This window comes from Pelophylax lessonae, assembly GCF_965119305.1.
Source record: "Pelophylax lessonae genome assembly, chromosome: 3".
Lineage (NCBI taxonomy): Eukaryota > Metazoa > Chordata > Amphibia > Anura > Ranidae > Pelophylax > Pelophylax lessonae.
The window spans coordinates 608,128,000-608,147,777 of NC_138770.1; the positions used below are offsets into that span (position 1 = coordinate 608,128,000).

The window sequence follows — 19,778 nt, forward strand, 5'->3', positions numbered from 1 at the left end:
ACCGGGAGCGGACGGCCTTCCGTCAGGTTTATGGGCGATACTCTGAACAACTGGTGCCTATCCTATTACAAGTACTTAATGACGCACTACAGATTCGTATAGGCCCATCTCCCTACTGACGGCGGATGTTAAACTACTGGCCAAGATGTTGGCCTCCAGACTGTCCATTGTCATACAGACCCTTTTTCACAGGGATCAGTCGGGCTTTATCCCCACGCGGGCTACGGCCTTGAATTTGCGGCGTTTATTCCTTAACCTTCAGCTCCCTGTAGATAATCCCGGTAACAGAGCAATATTCTCCCTGGATGCAGCTAAGGCCTTCGACAGTGTTGAATGGCCTTATCTTTGGGCAGTGTGGAGGCGTTTTGGAGTGGGTGAGACCTTTATCAGCTGGGTTAAATTACTTTATGCTAATCCACGAGCAAGATTAAAGATTAATGGGGAACTGTCGGAGCCCTTCAACCTTTTCCGGGGCACTAGGCAGGGGTGCCCACTCTCACCCCTGCGGTTTGCCATGGCCTTGGAGCCACTGGCAGCATGCATTCGGGCATCCCCGGGGATTGTTGGCTTCCGACGGGGTCCACATGTGGATGTTATTTCGTTATATGCAGACGACACCCTCTACCTGGGAGACACGGGGGAGTCGCTGAGTGAGGCTATGTCTCTTATTGACTTCTTCGGTTCCTTCTCCGGGTTCTCTATTAATTGGGACAAATCAGTCCTTATGCCATTGGATCCCATCATTGCCCCCCAGCCAGCTCGCGCTGTAGATGTGCGTGTGGTGGACCAGTTTAAATACTTTTGTGTCCAGGTGTCCCCAGATGTTGGACGATACCTGGAGCTTAACCTAGTACCCCTGCTTCGTAAATTTTGCCTCAAGTGTACGGCTTGATGTAAGCTTTCTCTGTCGGCAGCAGGCTGGGTTAACCTGGTTAAGATGATTTGGGCTCCCCATCTCCTCTGTGTACTACATAATGATCCCCTCTGGATCCCGAAGCGGTGGTTCCTCTGTGTGGAATCCTTGTTTCGCGATCTAATTTGGAAAAAGAAGGTGGCTCGCATTAGGCTCACCACGCTTCAGATGAGTAAGGACATTGGGGGACTCGCGGTCCCCAATTCTAGGATGTACTTCCTTGCCTCTCAGGTTCAGCATTTGGGCGGCTGGGAACTGCATGACCTTTCTGATCCCATCCGTGCTCTCCTGGTCCCCCGAGTTCTCCATATACAGCGTTCACACACTTAGAGGCTGGGTTTACACATTTAAAAGCCTCGCTCCCGACGATCAGGCTTCTCATTACATTGTGGCAATGCGTGCGGAGAATGCTTTGAATAAAGGGGTTCTTCCATGGTACTTCACTGTGGCGGAATTCCAACTATCGAGAGTTGCTTCGATTGGAGGGAGTGGAACTCCAACAGGAGTTTGATCTCCCTAGGCATTACTTTTTTCGATACCCGCAGTTGCGCCACGCCATAGCAATCCAATCAAGGACGGTACCACTTAGGCTGACTGAACATAACCTGACATTAGATGTTTTTCAGACCACTGACAAACGAGCAGTGTTGGTCATCTTACTTTAAAAAAGTAATTAGTTACAGTTACAAATTACTTCTCCCAAAAAGTTATTGAGTTAGCTATTCTATAATGCAAATATGTTCTATAAAATCTTTAATAGTGGTGGCGGTGTGGCACACTGTGGGGGTCTGAGTCCTGAGTCCTCCTGACTGTGTGAGTAACTGTATTTTGTTTTGTTTTTTGTTACCTGCTGCCTGGAGTGGCTGGCTGGTGGTGTGGCACACGGGTGGTGGCGGTGTACACACTAGTGGTGATGGTGGTGGTGTGGCACACTGGTGGTGGCGGTGTGGCACACTGGTGGTGGCGGTGTGGCACGATGGTTGTGGTGGTGTGGCACCATGGCGGTGGTGATGGCGGTGTGGCACGGTGGTGATGGCGGTGTGGCATACTGGTGGTGGCGATGTGGCACACTGGTGGTGTGGCACACTGGTGGTGGTGGTGGCAGTGTGGCACACTGGTGGTGGCGGTGTGGCACACTGGTGGTAGTGGTGGCGGTGTGGCACACTGGTGGTGGTGGTGGCAGTGTGGCACACTGGTGGTGGTGGTGGCAGTGTGGCACACTGGTGGTGGCGGTGTGGCACACTGGTGGTGGTGGTGGCAGTGTGGCACACTGGTGGTGGTGGCGGTGTGGCACACTGGTGGTGGTGGTGGCAGTTTGGCACACTGGTGGGGGTGGTGGCGGTGTGGCACACTGGTGGGGGTGGCAGTGTGGCACACTGGTGGTGGCAGTGTGGCACACTGGTACTGGTGGCGGTGTGCACACTGGTAGTGGTGGCGGTGTGGTACACTGGTGGTGGTGGTGGGGGTCTGAGTCCTGACTCCTGACTGTGACTGAGTCTGTGACTGTGAGGTTTTTGTTTTTTGGTACCTGCTGTGCTGGCTGCTGGTGGTGGTGTGGCCTGCCCAGGCACTGGCACACTGTGGTCCCGGTCCGTCTAGCTCTGTCCTCCTCCAGGCCTGTCTGTCTGCGCCTCTCTTCTCTTCTGGGCTGGCTGTGTGCGGTGGTGGACTGGTGGTGGACTTCCTGCTGCCCTGGTGGAGTCCTGGTCCTTGACTATATTTTTTTATACTTATTTTATCTATCTATATGGGTGGCCAGGCTGGCAAAGTGGCAGAGGGTCGCCGCATGCTCTGGCATGCCCTCCTCCTGGGCCTGGCGTGCTGTGCTCTCTCTGCCGCTCGCCTCTCCTCTCTCACAGTCTGAGTCTCCTCCTCCTCCTCTCTCCAGTACCACGGACAGCGGTCATAGAGGAGAGGGGGAATTACAATTACATCTACAGCCATCTAGTGGCGGTAGATGTAATTGCGGTAACGCAGCCGAAAGTAGCGGCAAGGGCATTACAGGGAAGGGATGGGTAATCAATTAGATTACTCGTTACCCTCAAAAGTAACTGCGTTAATTAACGCCGTTTACTTAAATGCAGTTACTACCATCACTGCAAACGAGGCATGATCTCTCACATCTATCTTACTCTGTTGGCTGCTTTGCAGGACCCGGCCTCTCTTCCGGCCCGGGCTGGCTGGGAGAGGGACTTGGGCCCTATTGATGGTGAAACCTGGGAACTATGCCTTTCCTCTATACCATTGGTCTCGGTGTCGGCATCGCAGAAAATTTCTCATTTATTCCTCTTTCATTATGCTTATCGAACTCCGGTTCAGCTGTTTAAATGGGGGCGTAGGGAAAATGATGTGTGTCCCAAATGTAATAGGGATCAGGGCACTCTTATTCACATGATTTGGAGATGTCCCAAGTTGTTCCGATACTGGAATGAGGTCATTGACTCTATATCCAGGGTCTATAATTTTATATTGCCTAGGGATCCAGTTGTGTGCCTACTTGGTGCACTGGAGAAAGAGAATTTGACACCACATGCCTATACGTCGGTCCTTCGCCTGCTGTATGTGGCTCGCAAATTGATAGCCAGATATTGGATAACCTCCCATGTACCAACGGTCGCACAATGGGTCGAACAAGTTAATAATTTACTGATTAGAGAAAAAGTCACTTATCAACATCGTGAGGCGCACAAAAAGTTCTATTCCCTTTGGCAGCCATGGTTGGATGATCCGTCCCGGGCACCACCTCGGGTTGGTGATGGATAGGCTCTTGATGGGTTAGACTTTACTTGGTTTTCTAATGCTAACTGTGATATTATCTGTTTACTCCAGTGGAAATGTTTCCCCTTTCCCATTCCCTTTTTCTTTATTTATTTTTTGTTTTCTTTTTCCCTCTGTTAGGATAGCTTTGACTTCCTGAACCATTACTCTGTGTTTGAGCTTTGATATTTGAACAATTTATGAACCCATACAGTTGCATTTTCCTCTGATTATGTCATGATTGTATGTGACTTTTCAAATCTTGACTTGTATTGCACTGTGTTGCACATCATGTTACTGCCATATTTTTTATCTTTTATACTGTTTGTACTATGAGATTCTTAAGCTCAATAAACGTTTATTTTCTTGTTAAAAAAAAAAAAAAGAGACCTTGTGCTCCTCCACCTTACGTTTGAGGAAGCCCCAAAGATGCTCAATAGGGTTTAGGTGCTTAGCCAGTCCATCACATTTACCCTCAGGTTCTTTAGCAATGCAGTGGTTGTCTTGGAGGTATGTTTGGGGTCATTATCATGTTGGAATACTGCCCTGCCGAAGGGAGGATGGTCATGCTTTTCTTCAGTATGTCACAGTACATGTTGGCATTCATGGTTACCTCAATGAACTGTAGCTCCCCAGTGCCGGCAGCACTTATGCAGTCCCAGACCATGACACTCTTATCTTTGTACTCCTCACCTGGTTGCCGCCACACACGCTCGACACCATCTGAACCAAATAGGTTTATCTTGGTCTCATCAGACCACAGGACATGGTTCCAATAATCCATGTCCTTTGTCTACTTGTCTTCAGCAAACTGTTTGCGGGCTTTCTTATGCATCATCTTTAGAAGAGGCTTCCTTCTGGGACAACAGCCATGCAGACCAATTTGATGCAGTGTGCAGCGTAAGGTCTAAGCACTGACAGGCTGACCCCCCACCCCTTCAACCTCTTTAGCAATGCTGGCAGCACTCATACGTCTATTTTCCAAAGACAACCTCTGGATATGACGCTGAGCACATGCACTCAACTTCTTTGATGAGGCTTGTTCTGAGTGGAACCTGTCCTGTTAAACCGCTGTATGATCTTGGCCACCGTGCTGCAGCTCAGTTCCAGGGTCTTGGCAATCTTCTTATAGCCTAGGCCATCTTTATGTAGAGCAACAGTTCTTTTTTTCAGAGTTCTTTGCCATGAGGTGCCATTTTGAACTTCCAGTGATCAATATGAGAGAGTGAGAGTGATAACACCAAATTGAACACACCTGCTCCCCATTCAAACCTGAGACCTTGTAACACTAACGAGTCACATGACACTGGGAAGGGAAAATGGCTAATTGGGCACAATTTGGACATATTCACTTAGGGGTGTACTCACTTTTGTTGCCAGTGGTTTAGACATTAATGGCTGTGTGTTGAGTTATTTCAAGGGAACAGCAAATTTACACTGTTATACAAGCTGTACACTCAATACTTTAGATTGCAGTAAAGTGTAATTTCTTCAGTGATATCACATGAAAAAAGATATAATAAAATATTTACAATGTGAGGGGTGTACTTACTTTTGTGAGATACTGTGTATATATATATATATATATATATATATCTGTGTTGCCCACGGTTAAAATGACTGCAGCCAGACTTAGTGGATGGAGACTTCTGCAGCATATTTGGCAAGTACAAAATCAGAGTATATATGAAATAATATGCAAAGTAGTTGGAGGGAAGCTTCAGAATGGCAAAAGTGTTTTTATTACAAATTATGTGAGCAGACTGCAGTTCCTCTTTAATCAGATGTGATCTAGTGCTCATGTTAGTACAAAGAACTTACAGATATGGAGGGAGAGCAGAGTGAAAAACAACAGTGAGCTTCTGCTCCTTCAATAGCCAATCACAGGCTAGGGGGAGAGTTCAAAGAGAGGTATGGCCAAATCTTTCATGGCTTTACATTCTTTTTTGTAACAGGAGTCCATCTACTATTGTACATCTACAACCCAGCATCAGATGACAGCAGGCTATTGTCGGGATCTACTCAGATGTCTGGTTGACAGCTGGCTTTGCTCCAACTGATCAGTGGTCATGTGAACTGTCAGCTCTCTGTCTTAGAGCACAGAACAGCTGCAGTGTCACATGGATACGGCATCATAGAGGCGAGTATGTACGTTTGTGTTTTTGGTAACCCCAACATTCTCCCTTGCGCTTTATGGATATACAATAACCATACAAAATCTAGCATGCACACTAATCATATGTAATGTAGATCAGTGCTTTAGATCAAGTCCAAGTCACTTACCAGAATTTGCCATCATCACATCGCTTATTAAGCAGCCTGTCCCTCACGCTGGGATCCACAGAATTCCACTCACTGGAGCTGGAGGCCAGGAATAAAAAAAATGGTATTTAGCAATAGTTACTTTATTAGGTTAAAAACATGGAGTAAAAAAAACTTGGTCACCCGAGCAGAGGGGGGTTCTGACCTTCAAAGAATCAGAGCTATGGTGGCTATAAATAGCTTCCGCCCCATAACATCCCAGTATAATGTTCAGGCAGTAATGGAGCCACCTGGGGCTCCTCAAAGTGCTTGTTATCACACAGAAATTTCTTACTTGCTGAAAACCTTTCAGGGCAACATGCTTGAGCCAGATGGACTCTCTGAGGATCTGAAAAAAAGAGCTGTTGCTCTACATAAAGATGGCCTAGGCTATAAGAAGATTGCCAAGACCCTGAAACTGAACTGCAGCATGGTTGCCAAGACCATACAGCGGTTTAACAGGACAGGTTACACTCAGAACAAGCCTCACCATGGTCGACCAAAGAAGTTGAGTGCACGTGCTCAGCGTCATATCCAGAGGTTGTCTATTTACTATGTTGTATTTTTCAATCTCCTGATCTATATATTGTGCAGTATGTTATATACTCCTGACCCATGCAACCTATATTCCATGTTGTACATTACATACCTCTGCATTCTTAACATTATGTTGTATTTTTCAATCTCCTGATCTATATATTGTGTAGTATGTTATTTACTCCTAACCCATGCAACCTATTTTCCATGTTGTACATTACATACTTCTGCATTCTTTACACTATGTTGTATTTTTGAATATTCGTGACCACTGTACTCTATAAACTGTGCTGTATGTTACATACTCCTTATTGCTGACCTCCCTTAGGCTAACCATTCCATGTGTGAACTGTCACACATGGATGCAAGCAGGCCAAAACTAAGATCTCTTTTAAGTTAGGATCAGACAAAGCATTAGCCCTTTGTCAATATTCTTTGTGCAAAAGGGCATGTGATCGAAAACTTTGATTTTTGTTTTGAACCCCTTTGAGCTGGCGCCTGCTGCTTATTTAAGGGGTTCAGAATGCCAGGAGGCAAGGCAGGGCTTAAGGTCCTGTGACCTGCGAACAGGAGCTTTCTGTTAACCGCTGGTAACTGTGCTGGGAGCACACAGATCCCGCGTTCTCGGCACAGCTCTATCGGTGCTATTGCACACAAATATGCGGTCACTCAGTGCCAAGCCCCAGCGGATGAAAGGCCGCATATTTGCGTGCGCTTAGGGCGAACAGGTTAAATACCTTTTGTCCTGAGGTTTATGTCTGTCTGTGAGACTGTTGCTTGTGGCACAGTAATTGAAGCGTACTTTGTAGGTAACAAGACAGGTTAGACTCTACTTCTTTCTCTCTACTCACTGTTCAATGCAACATACCACATGCTCTGCTAATTATCTGATTGTTAAAGGGGTAGTGAGGTAAATGGCGCTGCCTTTCAATAGGTAATTAGGGGCACTGTATGCAGATGTTCTAAGCAGGATAATTCAAAGTACATGTGATTGCATTGCCACTTCTAACACCACAATGAATACAATGAATACTTATAAATAAATACGTAAATATTGAAAAGTGCAAACATGCAATAAAAGTGTTGATTCGTGGTGTGAACCATAGATTATTAATTTGGTAAATATAATGCAATAAAAATAAATATATAGTATAAATATAAAGTGCTCAGTGAGAGGTGACAAATTTAAGTAATACATAATATCCCAAAAAACCTCAGCAATTGGTCAGTAAATGTACCAGCTGCTAAGAAAAATGTTACTAAATGTGGGTGAACACAAAACATATGATTTAAACGAAATTAGTGTATCCAATAAATATGTAATAATGTGACATAGTGACAATTGGTCCAATATATGATTTTACATAAATACACAAATTAATTACCAGTAAATATAAAGTGATGAATGTGAGTGTATCAGCGCTGCTAATTAATTATTAATGTAACCAAAGTGCAAAACAATTTAGGTGCAATGTGTAATCAATAAATATTCATAATCATAAATTAAAAAAACGCATACACTAATTATGCTAGTATAAACAAATTTTTGACATGTGCTAAAAATACAATAAAGTGCAACTTGTATAAACGTATAAATCAAGTAGTCCCATCAGGATCTCTTCCACAGAAATCCAAAGTGCTCACTGCCCAGTGATTCTGTGGTATATATTGCTGACAGTTCCACAAAAAATGTGACACAATAACTAAATCAATAGTCCCACACAGTTCTCCTCATTCAGAAGTAAAAAGTGCTCAGTGTTATCGTGACATATATTGCTGACAGTTCCACACATAGGTGTAAAAGTGCTCAGTGTCTTCTTTGTGTGCTCCCCTCTTGGTTCCCCACTCACCAGACAACCAGAGTAAAACAGCTCGTCAATATCACTTCCCTTCCAGGTCTGGAAAATGGATGCCGGCTGGTAATGGGTGCCCACACTCAAATATGCATGGCGGTAGCGTGATTCCAAGTTCTTAGGTTCTCCTATATAGCACCCCCACAGGTGTAGCCATAAAAATAGAGAGAAGGTCCTCCATTGTGTATTATTAAAAAAAAAAATAAGATAAAAAATAGATACACTTACAAACAAACGATGTGAATGCTCCTGACTTCCGGGTGGGGGACGACGCTCTCACTGCTTGGGTTCCAACCACCGGAACCGGATATGACGTCGGACGTACGAGCAACGGCTTGACGTGTTTCACCCCTCCCACTAGGGCATCCTCTGAAGCTGGTTGGAACGCAAGCGGTGAGAGCAACATACACCACCCGGAAGTCAGGCGCATTCACATCGTCTGTTTGTAAGTGTATCTCCATTGTGTAGTATTTAAAATAAACTTTTATTGGATAAAAAATAGATACACTTACAAACAGACGATGTGAATGCGCCTGACTTCCGGGTGGTGTACGCCGCTCTCACCGCTTGCGTTCCAACCAGCTTCAGAGGATGCCCTAGTGGGAGGGGCGAAACACGTCAAGCCGTTGCTCGTACGTCCGACGTCATATCCGGTTCCGGTGGTTGAAACCCAAGCCGTGAGAGCATATCTACAGTGCCTTGCAAAAGTATTCGGCCACCTTGAACTTTTCGACCTTTTGCCACATTTCAGGCTTCAAACATAAAGATATAAAACTGTAATTTTTTTGTGAAGAATCAACAACAAGTGGGACACAATCATGAAGTGGAACGAAATTTATTGGATATTTCAAACTTTGTTAATAAATAAAAAACTGAAAAATTGGGCGTGCAAAATTATTAAGCCCCTTTACTTTCAGTGCAGCAAACTCTCTCCAGAAGTTCAGTGAGGATCTCTGAATGATCCAATGTTGACCTAAATGACTAATGATGATAAATAGAATCCACCTGTGTGTAATCAAGTCTCCGTATAAATGCACCTGCACTATGATAGTCTCAGAGGTCCGTTTAAAGTGCAGAGAGCATCATGAAGAACAAGGAACACACCAGGCAGGTCCGAGATACTGTTGTGGAGAAGTTTAAAGCCGGATTTGGATACAAAAAGATTTCCCAAGCTTTAAACATCCCAAGGAGCACTGTGCAAGCGATAATATTGAAATGGAAGGAGTATCAGACCACTGCAAATCTACGAAGACCTGGCCGTCCCTCTAAACTTTCAGCTCATACAAGGAGAAGACTGATCAGAGATGCAGCCAAGAGGCCCATGATCACTCTGGATGAACTGCAGAGATCTAGAGCTGAGGTGGGAGACTCTATCCATAGGACAACAATCAGTCGTATACTGCACAAATCTGGCCTTTATGGAAGAGTGGCAAGAAGAAAGCCATTTCTTAAAGATATCCATAAAAAGTGTTGTTTAAAGTTTGCCACAAGCCACCTGGGAGACACACCAAACATGTGGAAGAAGGTGCTCTGGTCAGATGAAACCAAAATCTAACTTTTTGGCAACAATGCAAAATGTTATGTTTGGCGTAAAAGCAACACAGCTCATCACCCTGAACACACCATCCCCACTGTCAAACATGGTGGTGACAGCATCATGGTTTGAGCCTGCTTTTCTTCAGCAGGGACAGGGAAGATGGTTAAAATTGAGGGGTAGATGGATGGAGCCAAATACAGGACCATTCTGGAAGAAAACCTGATGGAGTTTGCATAAGACCTGAGACTGGGACGGAGATTTGTCTTCCAACAAGACAATGATCCAAAACATAAAGCAAAATCTACAATGGAATGGTTCACAAATAAACATATCCAGGTGTTAGAATGGCCAAGTCAAAGTCCAGACCTGAATCCAATCGAGAATCTGTGGAAAGAACTGAAAACTGCTGTTCACAAACGCTCTCCATCCAACCTCACTGAGCGGGAGCTGTTTTGCAAGGAGGAATGGGCAAAAATTTCAATCTCTCAATGTGCAAAACTGATAGAGACATACCCCAAGCGACTTACAGCTGTAATCGCAGCAAAAGGTGGCGCTACAAAGTATTAACTTAAGGGGGCTGAATAATTTTGCACGCCCAATTTTTCATTTTTTTATTTGTTAACCACTTAAGCCCCGGAGGATTTGGCTGCTAAAGGACCAGGGGTTTTTTTGCGATTTTTTACTGCGTGACTTTAACGGACAATTGCGCGGTCGATGCGACGCTGTACCTAAACGAATTTGACGTCCTTTTTTTCCCACAAACAGAGCTTTCTTTTGGTGGTATTTGATCACCTGTGCGATTTTTTGATCACGCGCTATAAACAAAAAAAGAGCGTAAATTTTGCAAAAATAACAATATTTTTCACATTTTTTTATATGAAATTCCCCCCAAAAAAAAGTAAAAATCAAAATTTTTTAACATTTTTCGGCCAATTTGTTTTATGCTACCTATGTTTGGTAAAAAAAATCGCAAAAAGCGTATTTTGATTGGTTTGCGCAAAAGTTATCGCGTTTACTAACAAAGAGAAAGATTTTTGTCATTTTTGGTGTTTTTTTTTTTAACGCGTAATGGGGGCGATCTGCGATTTTTTTTCGGTACTGCGACATTGCGGCGGACAGATCGGACCCTTGACTGACATTTTTGACACTTTTGGGGGGGACCAGTGACATTACTGCAGTAATCAGTGCTATACATATGCACTGTTACTGCAAAAATGACACTGGCAGGGAAGGGGTTAACTTTATTGGACAGGGAGGGGTTAAGTGTGTCCTAGGGGCGTGCTTTCTACTGTGTAGGGACATGGCTATTGGTGTAAAAGCAAAGATCAACCGTTCTACATAGTAGAACGGTCAGATCTTTACTTTTACACAGGGAGAACTGACAGGCAGCTTGTTTACACAAGCTGCTCTGTCTTTCTCCCTTCACAGGAGCGATCGCAGTGTGACTGGCGGACATCGAGTCCGCCGGTCACACGCACTGACTTGCCTGTGAACGAGCCGCGGCGGGCGCGCGCCTCGGCGGGCGCGCGCCCGCCCGCGATAGGCTCGCAAGTCAGTGACAGGCGAGTGACGTACCGATACGTCACTCTGCCTGGCCGGGGCTGACCGCCGCAGTATATAGTCGTGCGGCGGTCGGCAACCGGTTAAAAAAGTTTGAAATATCCAATAAATTTCGTTCCACTTCATGATTGTGTCCCACTTGTTGTTGATTCGTCACAAAAAATTACAGTTTTATATCTTTATGTTTGAAGCCTGAAATGTGGCAAAAGGTCGAAAAGTTCAAGGGGGGCAAATACTTTCGCAAGGTACTGTATTTTTTATCCAATAAAAGTTTGTTTTAAATACTACACAATGGAGGACCTCTCTATTTTTATGGCTACACCTGTGGGGGAGCTATATAGGAGAACCTAAGAACTTGGAATCACGCTACCGCAGTGCATATTTGAGTGTGTGCACCCATTACCAGCCGGCATTCATTTTCCAGACCTGGAAGGGAAGTGATATTGACGAGCTGTTTTACTCTGGTTGTCCGGTGAGTGGGGAACCAAGAGGGGAGCACACAAAGAAGACACTGAGCACTTTTACACCTATGTGTGGAACTGTCAGCAATATATGTCACGATAACACTGAGCACTGTGTACTTCTGATTGAGGAGAACTGTATGGGACTATTGATTTAGTTATTGTGTCACATTTTTTGTGGAACTGTCAGCAATATATACCACGGAATCACTGAGCACTGAGCACTTTTGATTTCTGTGGAAGAGATCCTGGTGGGACTACTTGATTTATTCGTTTATTCACGTTGCACTTTATTGTATTTTTAGCACATGTCAAAAATTTGTTTATACTAGCATAATTATTGTATGAGTTTATTAATTTATGATTGTGAATATTTATTGATTACACATTGCACCTTAATTGTTTTGCACTTTGGATACATTAATAATTCATTAGCAGCACTGATAACCTCACATTCATCACTCTAAAAGGAATCCCCCTTTTCTATCTAGCAGCAGCTTTGATACATAGTGTGCAATATTCATCCTGAGCGTAGGTACCTTCATTTAATTAGGTAAATATAAAGTGACTTAGTGCAGTGGTTCCCAACTCCGGTCCTCGGGACCCACCAACAGACCAGGTTTGTAAGATAACTAAATAACATCACAGGTGATCTCATTTGCTGTTCAGTGATTGCAGTATTGTAGTCTGCATCTCCCCAAGGTAATACTTAAATTCTGGCCTGTTGGTGGGTCCCGAGGACCGGAGTTGGGAACCACTGACTTAGTGCAGCCTAACCCAATATATATGCAAAGAACTTGCAATATGGGGCGGCCAAAGGAGTGAAATACAGAGACTCAAAAAATTTATTAAATTAAACAGTATCAGTCCATAAGGTGATTAATTGGTGAGATAAAATTCCAAAAAAGTTGATGGGTGAATCTCGGAGTCATCCAAATGGAACGTGCCGGGTGAGGAAACTGGTGCTCCTAGGTGTCAGTGGCTTCAGTGGTTTAGTGTACTCGTGAACTGGCGCATAATGCATTCGCCTCGGGCCGACCCAGAAATTCATGAAATTGGGTGCACCTGGGCCCTGTCTGGCAGAGGGAACCCCTTCTAACATCACGCTGGTTACCCCTGTAGGGGTATTGAGCTTCGGTGAGTGCGGGCAGAATTGAAAGGGGAGCACCAGTTTCCTCACCAGGCACGTTCCATTTGGATCACCCCATTCAACTTTTTGGAATTTTATCTCACCAATTAATCACCTTATGGACTGATACTGTTAAATTTAATTAATTATTTAAGTCACTTTATTTCACTCCTTTGGCCGCCCAATATTGCAAGTTCTTTGCATATATATTAGGTTAGGCCGCACTAAGTCACTTTATATTTAATTTGTGGTTTTTATGTAAAATCATATATTGGACCAATTGTCACTACATCACCTTATTACATATTTATTGGATACACTCGTTTAATTTAAATCATATGTTTTGTGTTCAACCACATTTAGTAACATTTTTCTTAGCAGCTGGTACATTTACTGACCGCTTACTTGCTTAGGTTTTTTTGGATATTATTTATTACTTAAATTTGTCACCTCTCACTGAGCACTATATATTTATACTATATATTTATTTTTATTGCGTTATATTTATCAAATTAATAATCTATTGTTCACACCATGAACCAACACTTTTATTGCACTGTTTGCACTTTTCAATATGTATTTATTTACAGTGGGTACGGAAAGTATTCAGACCCCCTTAAATTTTTCACTCTTTGTTATATTGCAGCCATTTGCTAAAATCATTTAGGTTCATTCTTCTTCCTCATGAATGTACACATAGCACCCCATACTGAAAGAAAAACACAGAATTGTTGACATTGTTGCAGATTTATTAAAAAAGAAAAACTGAAATATCACATGGTCCTAAGTATTCAGACCCTTTGCTGTGACACTCATATATTTAACTCAGGTGCTTTCCATTTCTTCTGATCATCCTTGAGATGGTTCTACACCTTCATTTGAGTCCAGCTGTGTTTGATTATACTGATTGGACTTAATTAGGAAAGCCACACACCTGTCTATATAAGACCTTCCAGATCACAATGCATGTCAGAGCAAATGAGAATCATGAGGTCAAAGGAACTGCCTGAAGAGCTCAGAGACAGAATGGTGGCAAGGCACAGATCTGGCCAAGGTTACAAAAAGATTTCTGCTGCACTTAAGGTTCCTAAGAGCACAGTGGCCTCCATAATCCTCAAATGGAAGACGTTTGGGATGACCAGAACCCTTCCTACAGCTGGCCGTCCGGCCAAACTGAGCTATCGGGGGAGAAGAGCCTTGGTGAGAGAGGTAAAGAAGAACCCAAAGATCACTGTGGCTGAGCTCCAGAGATGCAGTCAGGAGATGGGAGAAAGTTGTAGAAAGTCAACCATCACTGCAGCCCTCCACCAGTCGGGGCTTTATGGCAGAGTGGCCCGACGGAAGCCTCTCCTCAGTGTAAGACACATGAAAGCCCGCATGGAGTTTGCTAAAAAACACCTGAAGGACTCCAAGATGGTGAGAAATAAGATTCTCTGGTCTGATGAGACCAAAATAGAACTTTTTGGCCTTAATTCTAAGCGGGATGTGTGGAGAAAACCAGGCACTGCTCATCACCTGTCCAATACAGTCCCAACAGTGAAGCATGGTGGTGGCAGCATCATGCTGTGGGGGTGTTTTTCAGCTGCAGGGACAGGACGACTGGTTGCAATCGAGGGAAAGATGAATGCGGCCAAGTACAGGGATATCCTGGACAAACTCCAGAGTGCTCTGGATCTCAGACTGGGCCGAAGGTTTACCTTCCAACAAGACAAAGACCCTAAGCACACAGCTAAAATAACGAAGGAGTGGCTTCACAACAACTCCGTGACTGTTCTTGAATGGCCCAGCCAGAGCCCTGACTTAAACCCAATTGAGCATCTCTGGAGAGACCTAAAAATGGCTGTCCACCAACGTTTACCATCCAACCTGACAGAACTGGAGAGGATCTGCAAGGAGGAATGGCAGAGGATCCCCAAATCCAGGTGTGAAAGATTTGTTGCATCTTTCCCAAAAAGACTCCTGGCTGTATTAGATCAAAAGGGGGCTTTTACTAAATACTGAGCAAAGGGTCTGAATACTTAGGACCATGTGATATTTCAGTTTTTCTTTTTTAATAAATCTGCAACAATGTCAACAATTCTGTATTTTTCTGTCAGTATGGGGTGCTATGTGTACATTCATGAGGAAGAAGAATGAACTTAAATGATTTTAGCAAATGGCTGCAATATAACAAAGAGTGAAAAATTTAAGGGGGTCTGAATACTTTCCGTACCCACTGTATATGTATTAAATGTATTCATTGTGGTGTTAGAAGGGGCAATATGATCACATGTGCTTTGAATTATCCTGCTGATAACATCTGCATACAGTGCTCCTAATTACCTATTGAAAGGCAGCGCCATTTACCTCACTACCACTTTAACCATTAACTGAATACAATCCTTTGGGTTGTATTTTGAGGTAGGCCACAGCCTTAAGTTATTTCATAGGGCGGATTTCTCAACCCCTTTGAATGATCTAATTGTATCTCTTTAGTGTGCCCAGGTGTACTCTAATGCCTTTACAGCCCTACTAATGCTTCTAATGCATACCCCTCCCCCTTCTTCCAGCACTGACTGGCTGCTTGGGTACCAAGTGCTTTTTGAAGGGGGTTACATGTAACATGTCCATCATACCCAAAAGCACTGATTATTTCTGGCTGTGGGGCACAATGGAGGTGAATGCAGGGAAGGTATAGGTTGGTGACATCAATTAGATGTAAAGTAAGGTGCTCTATCTTCTATGTACAGTATGTTGGAGTAGTCTCTGTCATCCTCTCAGAAATGGCCCACTTAACTAATAGCTTTGTCCTTCTGTTTATGCTCACTTGTCACTCCAAGCACCCGTCCACTCCACTTCTCCCCATGGATTGCGGATTCTGATGAGCTTTTCCATGCTTCCTCTGTAGACCACCTGTTAATATAGAATTGCTTACAAATTCAAGCCATAAAGCAATAAGCCTACCTATAGAAAGGTGGGTATCTCCAAGAGAACAATGGGCAAGGAGGTATTTATCTGTTTTGGAAAAAGTGGCTGGGGCTGTGATACTCCCTTAGGGGGGAAGCAAATAATGTAGCGTTTAAGCGATGCTTCATTGCTTGTGATTATTGGGATAATTATAGCCATTCTAAACCAAGGAAGAATGTTATTGAAAAAATATAGAAAGATTATTAATTAACATGAATCAATATTAATCATAAATGCCAAACTAATCCAAATGTGCACTCTGCAATCAACTTAAATGTTATATAAAGACTAGAAAAGTCACCTTCTTCAATAAAACCCCAGATCTAACACCCCTCAACTGTTAACTCATGAGACCAATGTAGAGGGATTAGTCATGTGTTCTCTGTCAAAGAGGGGGGGGGGGTCTCTGTTCAAGCAGACAATGGTCTCCCAATAGCATTGCGCACAGACTTTAGTCTCTGGACCAGCCACTAAAGGATAGGTAAATTTAGTTTTTTTATGCAAAAGACAATTTTTTATAGCATATTAAGTAAATTTCTGGAAATGCCCTAGAAACAGAAACTCTAGATTTAAAAATCTGATCACATTTTGTGAAATTTGCTTGTATTGTCTTATAGCCACCAATAGGTTTCCAGCTGCCACTTGAAATTTTAACTGGATACTTTCAAACGGCGGTCAACGAGCTTTGTCTATCGGTGTGCTCTCTTCTTCATCTCCTTGTCCCCAGTACAGAAGATTTAAATAGACAAAGAATGATACAGACATTTCCCATTGACACATCAATCTATGCGGCCAAAAGTTCTTTAAACCCTTTGATAAAAGGGCTTTACATTATTCTCTCCCAGTACCCACCTCTTCTGCGGCAGTGACGGAGTAGGCGTGACCTTTCACCAGCTTCTGGAAGGTGATTGCCTCGGTCTTAGCGGCACTTGTGATCTGTAAAAGAAAAGGTAAGAAAAGTGCTTCCACATGGCTGCACGGAGACAAAGCTCTCATGGAATATTAAACAAAAGAAAAAAACAATACGATTGTTTGCTCTGTACGCTTTAGTGTTACTGAGTCCACACTCAACATAGTCGATTTCATCTTTTCAGAACCAGACCAAAAAAAAATCCTTGTAATGTTGCACAGAAAAACAAATAAAGATTTTCTTTTTTGCTAAACTCAAACAAAAAGTAAATTTCTTCTAATCAAGGGCAACTGAACTTTCACCCTGTGAGATCCTCCATCCTGTGAACCCTCCACCATAACTTCACAGTAGTATCCCCTGGTTCAGTGGGGCTTAAGATAAGCCTATCATAGCTGCTTATCAAGAGTGTGACTATGCCCACCCTTTTATCCTCCTCCTCTATTCATAGAAGCTGCACTATAGCTTCCATCAATGAAAAGCACTCTATGAATAGAGCTTTCATTCATCTGCCTCTTTCCTCCATTTTTAGATTCATAGAACACTTTTTATTAATGGAAGTTATAGTACAGCTTCTATGAATAGAGGAAGGGGTTGAAAAGGGTGGGCATGGTCATACTCTTGACGAATGCTGTTCTGTCTCAGCATCGATTGTACCTGTGACCTTCTTGTAGACCCAGTCTGTAAGTGTGTGCAGCAGGTTGAATGATGACTTTAACAGATAGTTTACCCAATAAAAAAGACTCCAGAGGTGTTCTCCAATGCTTCTTTATGCTTCAAGTTAGCAAAGGCATAAACATAGAGGCTTTTCCATAGATAAATTTCCAATGAAGTTACACAGCTCTCTACAGCCACTTCATAACAACTAAACAAAATGGAGTTACAGCAGGAAATGAAGGGTGGGAGCAACCAACTAGCCACAAACAGCAGGGGTGGAAGGATGATATCAATAACATAGCATAACATAACATGTAATAACAACTGCTAGACAGTTAAAGCTGCGTGGCAGCACACTCCCGCCTGGTATCATGAGATACCACTACACAATTATTTTCCATAAACATACAATTAACATTGCATACAGTAGTATAGTTTGTGTTGAGTTCTAGAAAACCGAAATTTAAAGTAGATTTGAATATTGTATTGGTGCCAACATCCCTGATTAGAACAAGTAGTAATTTTTGGTTCCACAGGCCAGAGGGTGGGACTTTTAGGCAAATAATTGAAAAGAAAAAGTATTGAAAGGTTTTAACGTTTTATCATAAAACAAGGTTTTTCATAAAATAATTTTACATGTACAGAACATGAAATGTAAAGTGCTCGATGGGTGAAGGCCCATCCGTGATGGTGCACGAAAGAAAAGATTGTGACACTGTGATAATAGGTGACTTTTTTAGAATCGCAGATTCCTGTCATCCATAGATGTTGGATGTTGCAGGATGCGTTTCAATCCAACGCGTTTCGGCTGAGCCTTTTTCAAGGATTTTCACCGTATCTATGTAAAGATATTTAGTCTTTATTAGTGTCATATTAGAAAGTTTGAGCAATTTTGTTATATGGTTTGCAATATTTAGCTTACATTGAGTTTTTTGTGCAGTACTGGATCTGTTTTGGAGGAGCCCCCTCTTATGTCCCAAAGCAACCACAGGATCCCGAAGGGGAGGAATGGTGGTAGCGATTGGGTTCTGAAAAACCACCGAATTGTAAATAGTATATAGTATACATAAGTATGCAGCCCTTTAAGTTTACAAAGTTTACTCACAGGGTCCGGGTGTGGCTGGTTTTCAAATCATGAGTATCCTTGATTATGTGGGCTGTCCCTAAGAAATATATATTTTTTGTATAAATATTTGGATTTAGGAAAAGTATGATCCACATGTAGGCAAATTATTTGCAACTAATACTCGGATAATGTATACCTGTTAGGCGTCTTGTTTATAGTGGTCTCTCTGCAGGAAGGAGCACCTGCGATGCTTCTAAGTGGTGGGTTGTCTTGTTCTTTTATCTAGAAGGGGACCAAATGTCATTGTAACAACCTATGGGATTTAGTGCCAGAATTTCAGTGTAGGCTAATACCCAGAAAATCACCTTTTTGTATATGCTGCAGAAGGATATACTTGTTATGGCTGTAAAGCCTAAGTCTGTAGCAGGGTGACCTTTCCTTGTTGTTAGATGATCTCTCCTGTGGAAAGATACATCATTGTGGCAGCGGAGGAAGGTGAGGAAAAAGTATCCTGTGTTTACAGGGCTATGTGGAGCGGTTTAAAGGCTGTAGGTTGTACCTGTCTCCAGTAGAGGGAGTTCTGTCCAAGGATGTAAGGGTTCCGCCGTCCTCCAGGTGGTGCTTTCACTCCACAAGCTTGGAGATGAATGGCACACTATGGGATCCCCGGCGCCTTAAATATAGGCCGCGCATGCGCACTACGGAGCCGCGCGGTCCTATCTGTCAGGGCGGAAGTGCTTCACTCGTATGTACCGCGCATGCGCCTGGGCTGCTGCGCGGTCAGTGACGAGGAAGTCTATCCGTTACCTGGCAACAAAGGACGCCGCCGACACGGAGAGAGAGGGGCAATCCGGATGCCGTAGGCTGTTGTTGGAGCCGACAAGCCTCTCGGCTGACAAAGCGGCAGCTGGTCTTTGCCCCGAACGTTCCCCCGCCAAGGGCGGGGCTTTCCGTGCCGGGGGTTGTAATTGGGTTGTGCAGGGGGGCAAGTCCACAGTGCGAGTCTGCATTACATGAGATGAGATATATATTGTAAAAAATATTATAATATTAGTAATGCTTAGGCAATAATGATGCATATATATATGCTGTTTACACTTTTCAATTCTTAAAATAACAGATCTGGTACGTGTATTTTTTGGAAAAGGAGAATG

At 43.4% G+C, this 19,778-nt stretch overlaps 1 protein-coding gene across 1 annotated transcript in view; it reads right to left on the reverse strand.

The window, feature by feature from the left end:
• LOC309550642 (calpain-2 catalytic subunit-like) overlaps positions 1–19,778 on the reverse strand; it is a gene marked incomplete at both ends in the record, with an annotated part of 56,963 nt that overhangs the window by 25,341 nt on the left and 11,844 nt on the right. The window contains 3 exons of the mRNA XM_082250979.1: positions 5,954–6,031; positions 15,855–15,940; positions 16,847–16,930. Of these exons, the coding sequence (XP_082107105.1) occupies positions 5,954–6,031; positions 15,855–15,940; positions 16,847–16,930 (248 nt within the window). The remainder of the gene's footprint in view (positions 1–5,953; positions 6,032–15,854; positions 15,941–16,846; positions 16,931–19,778) is intronic.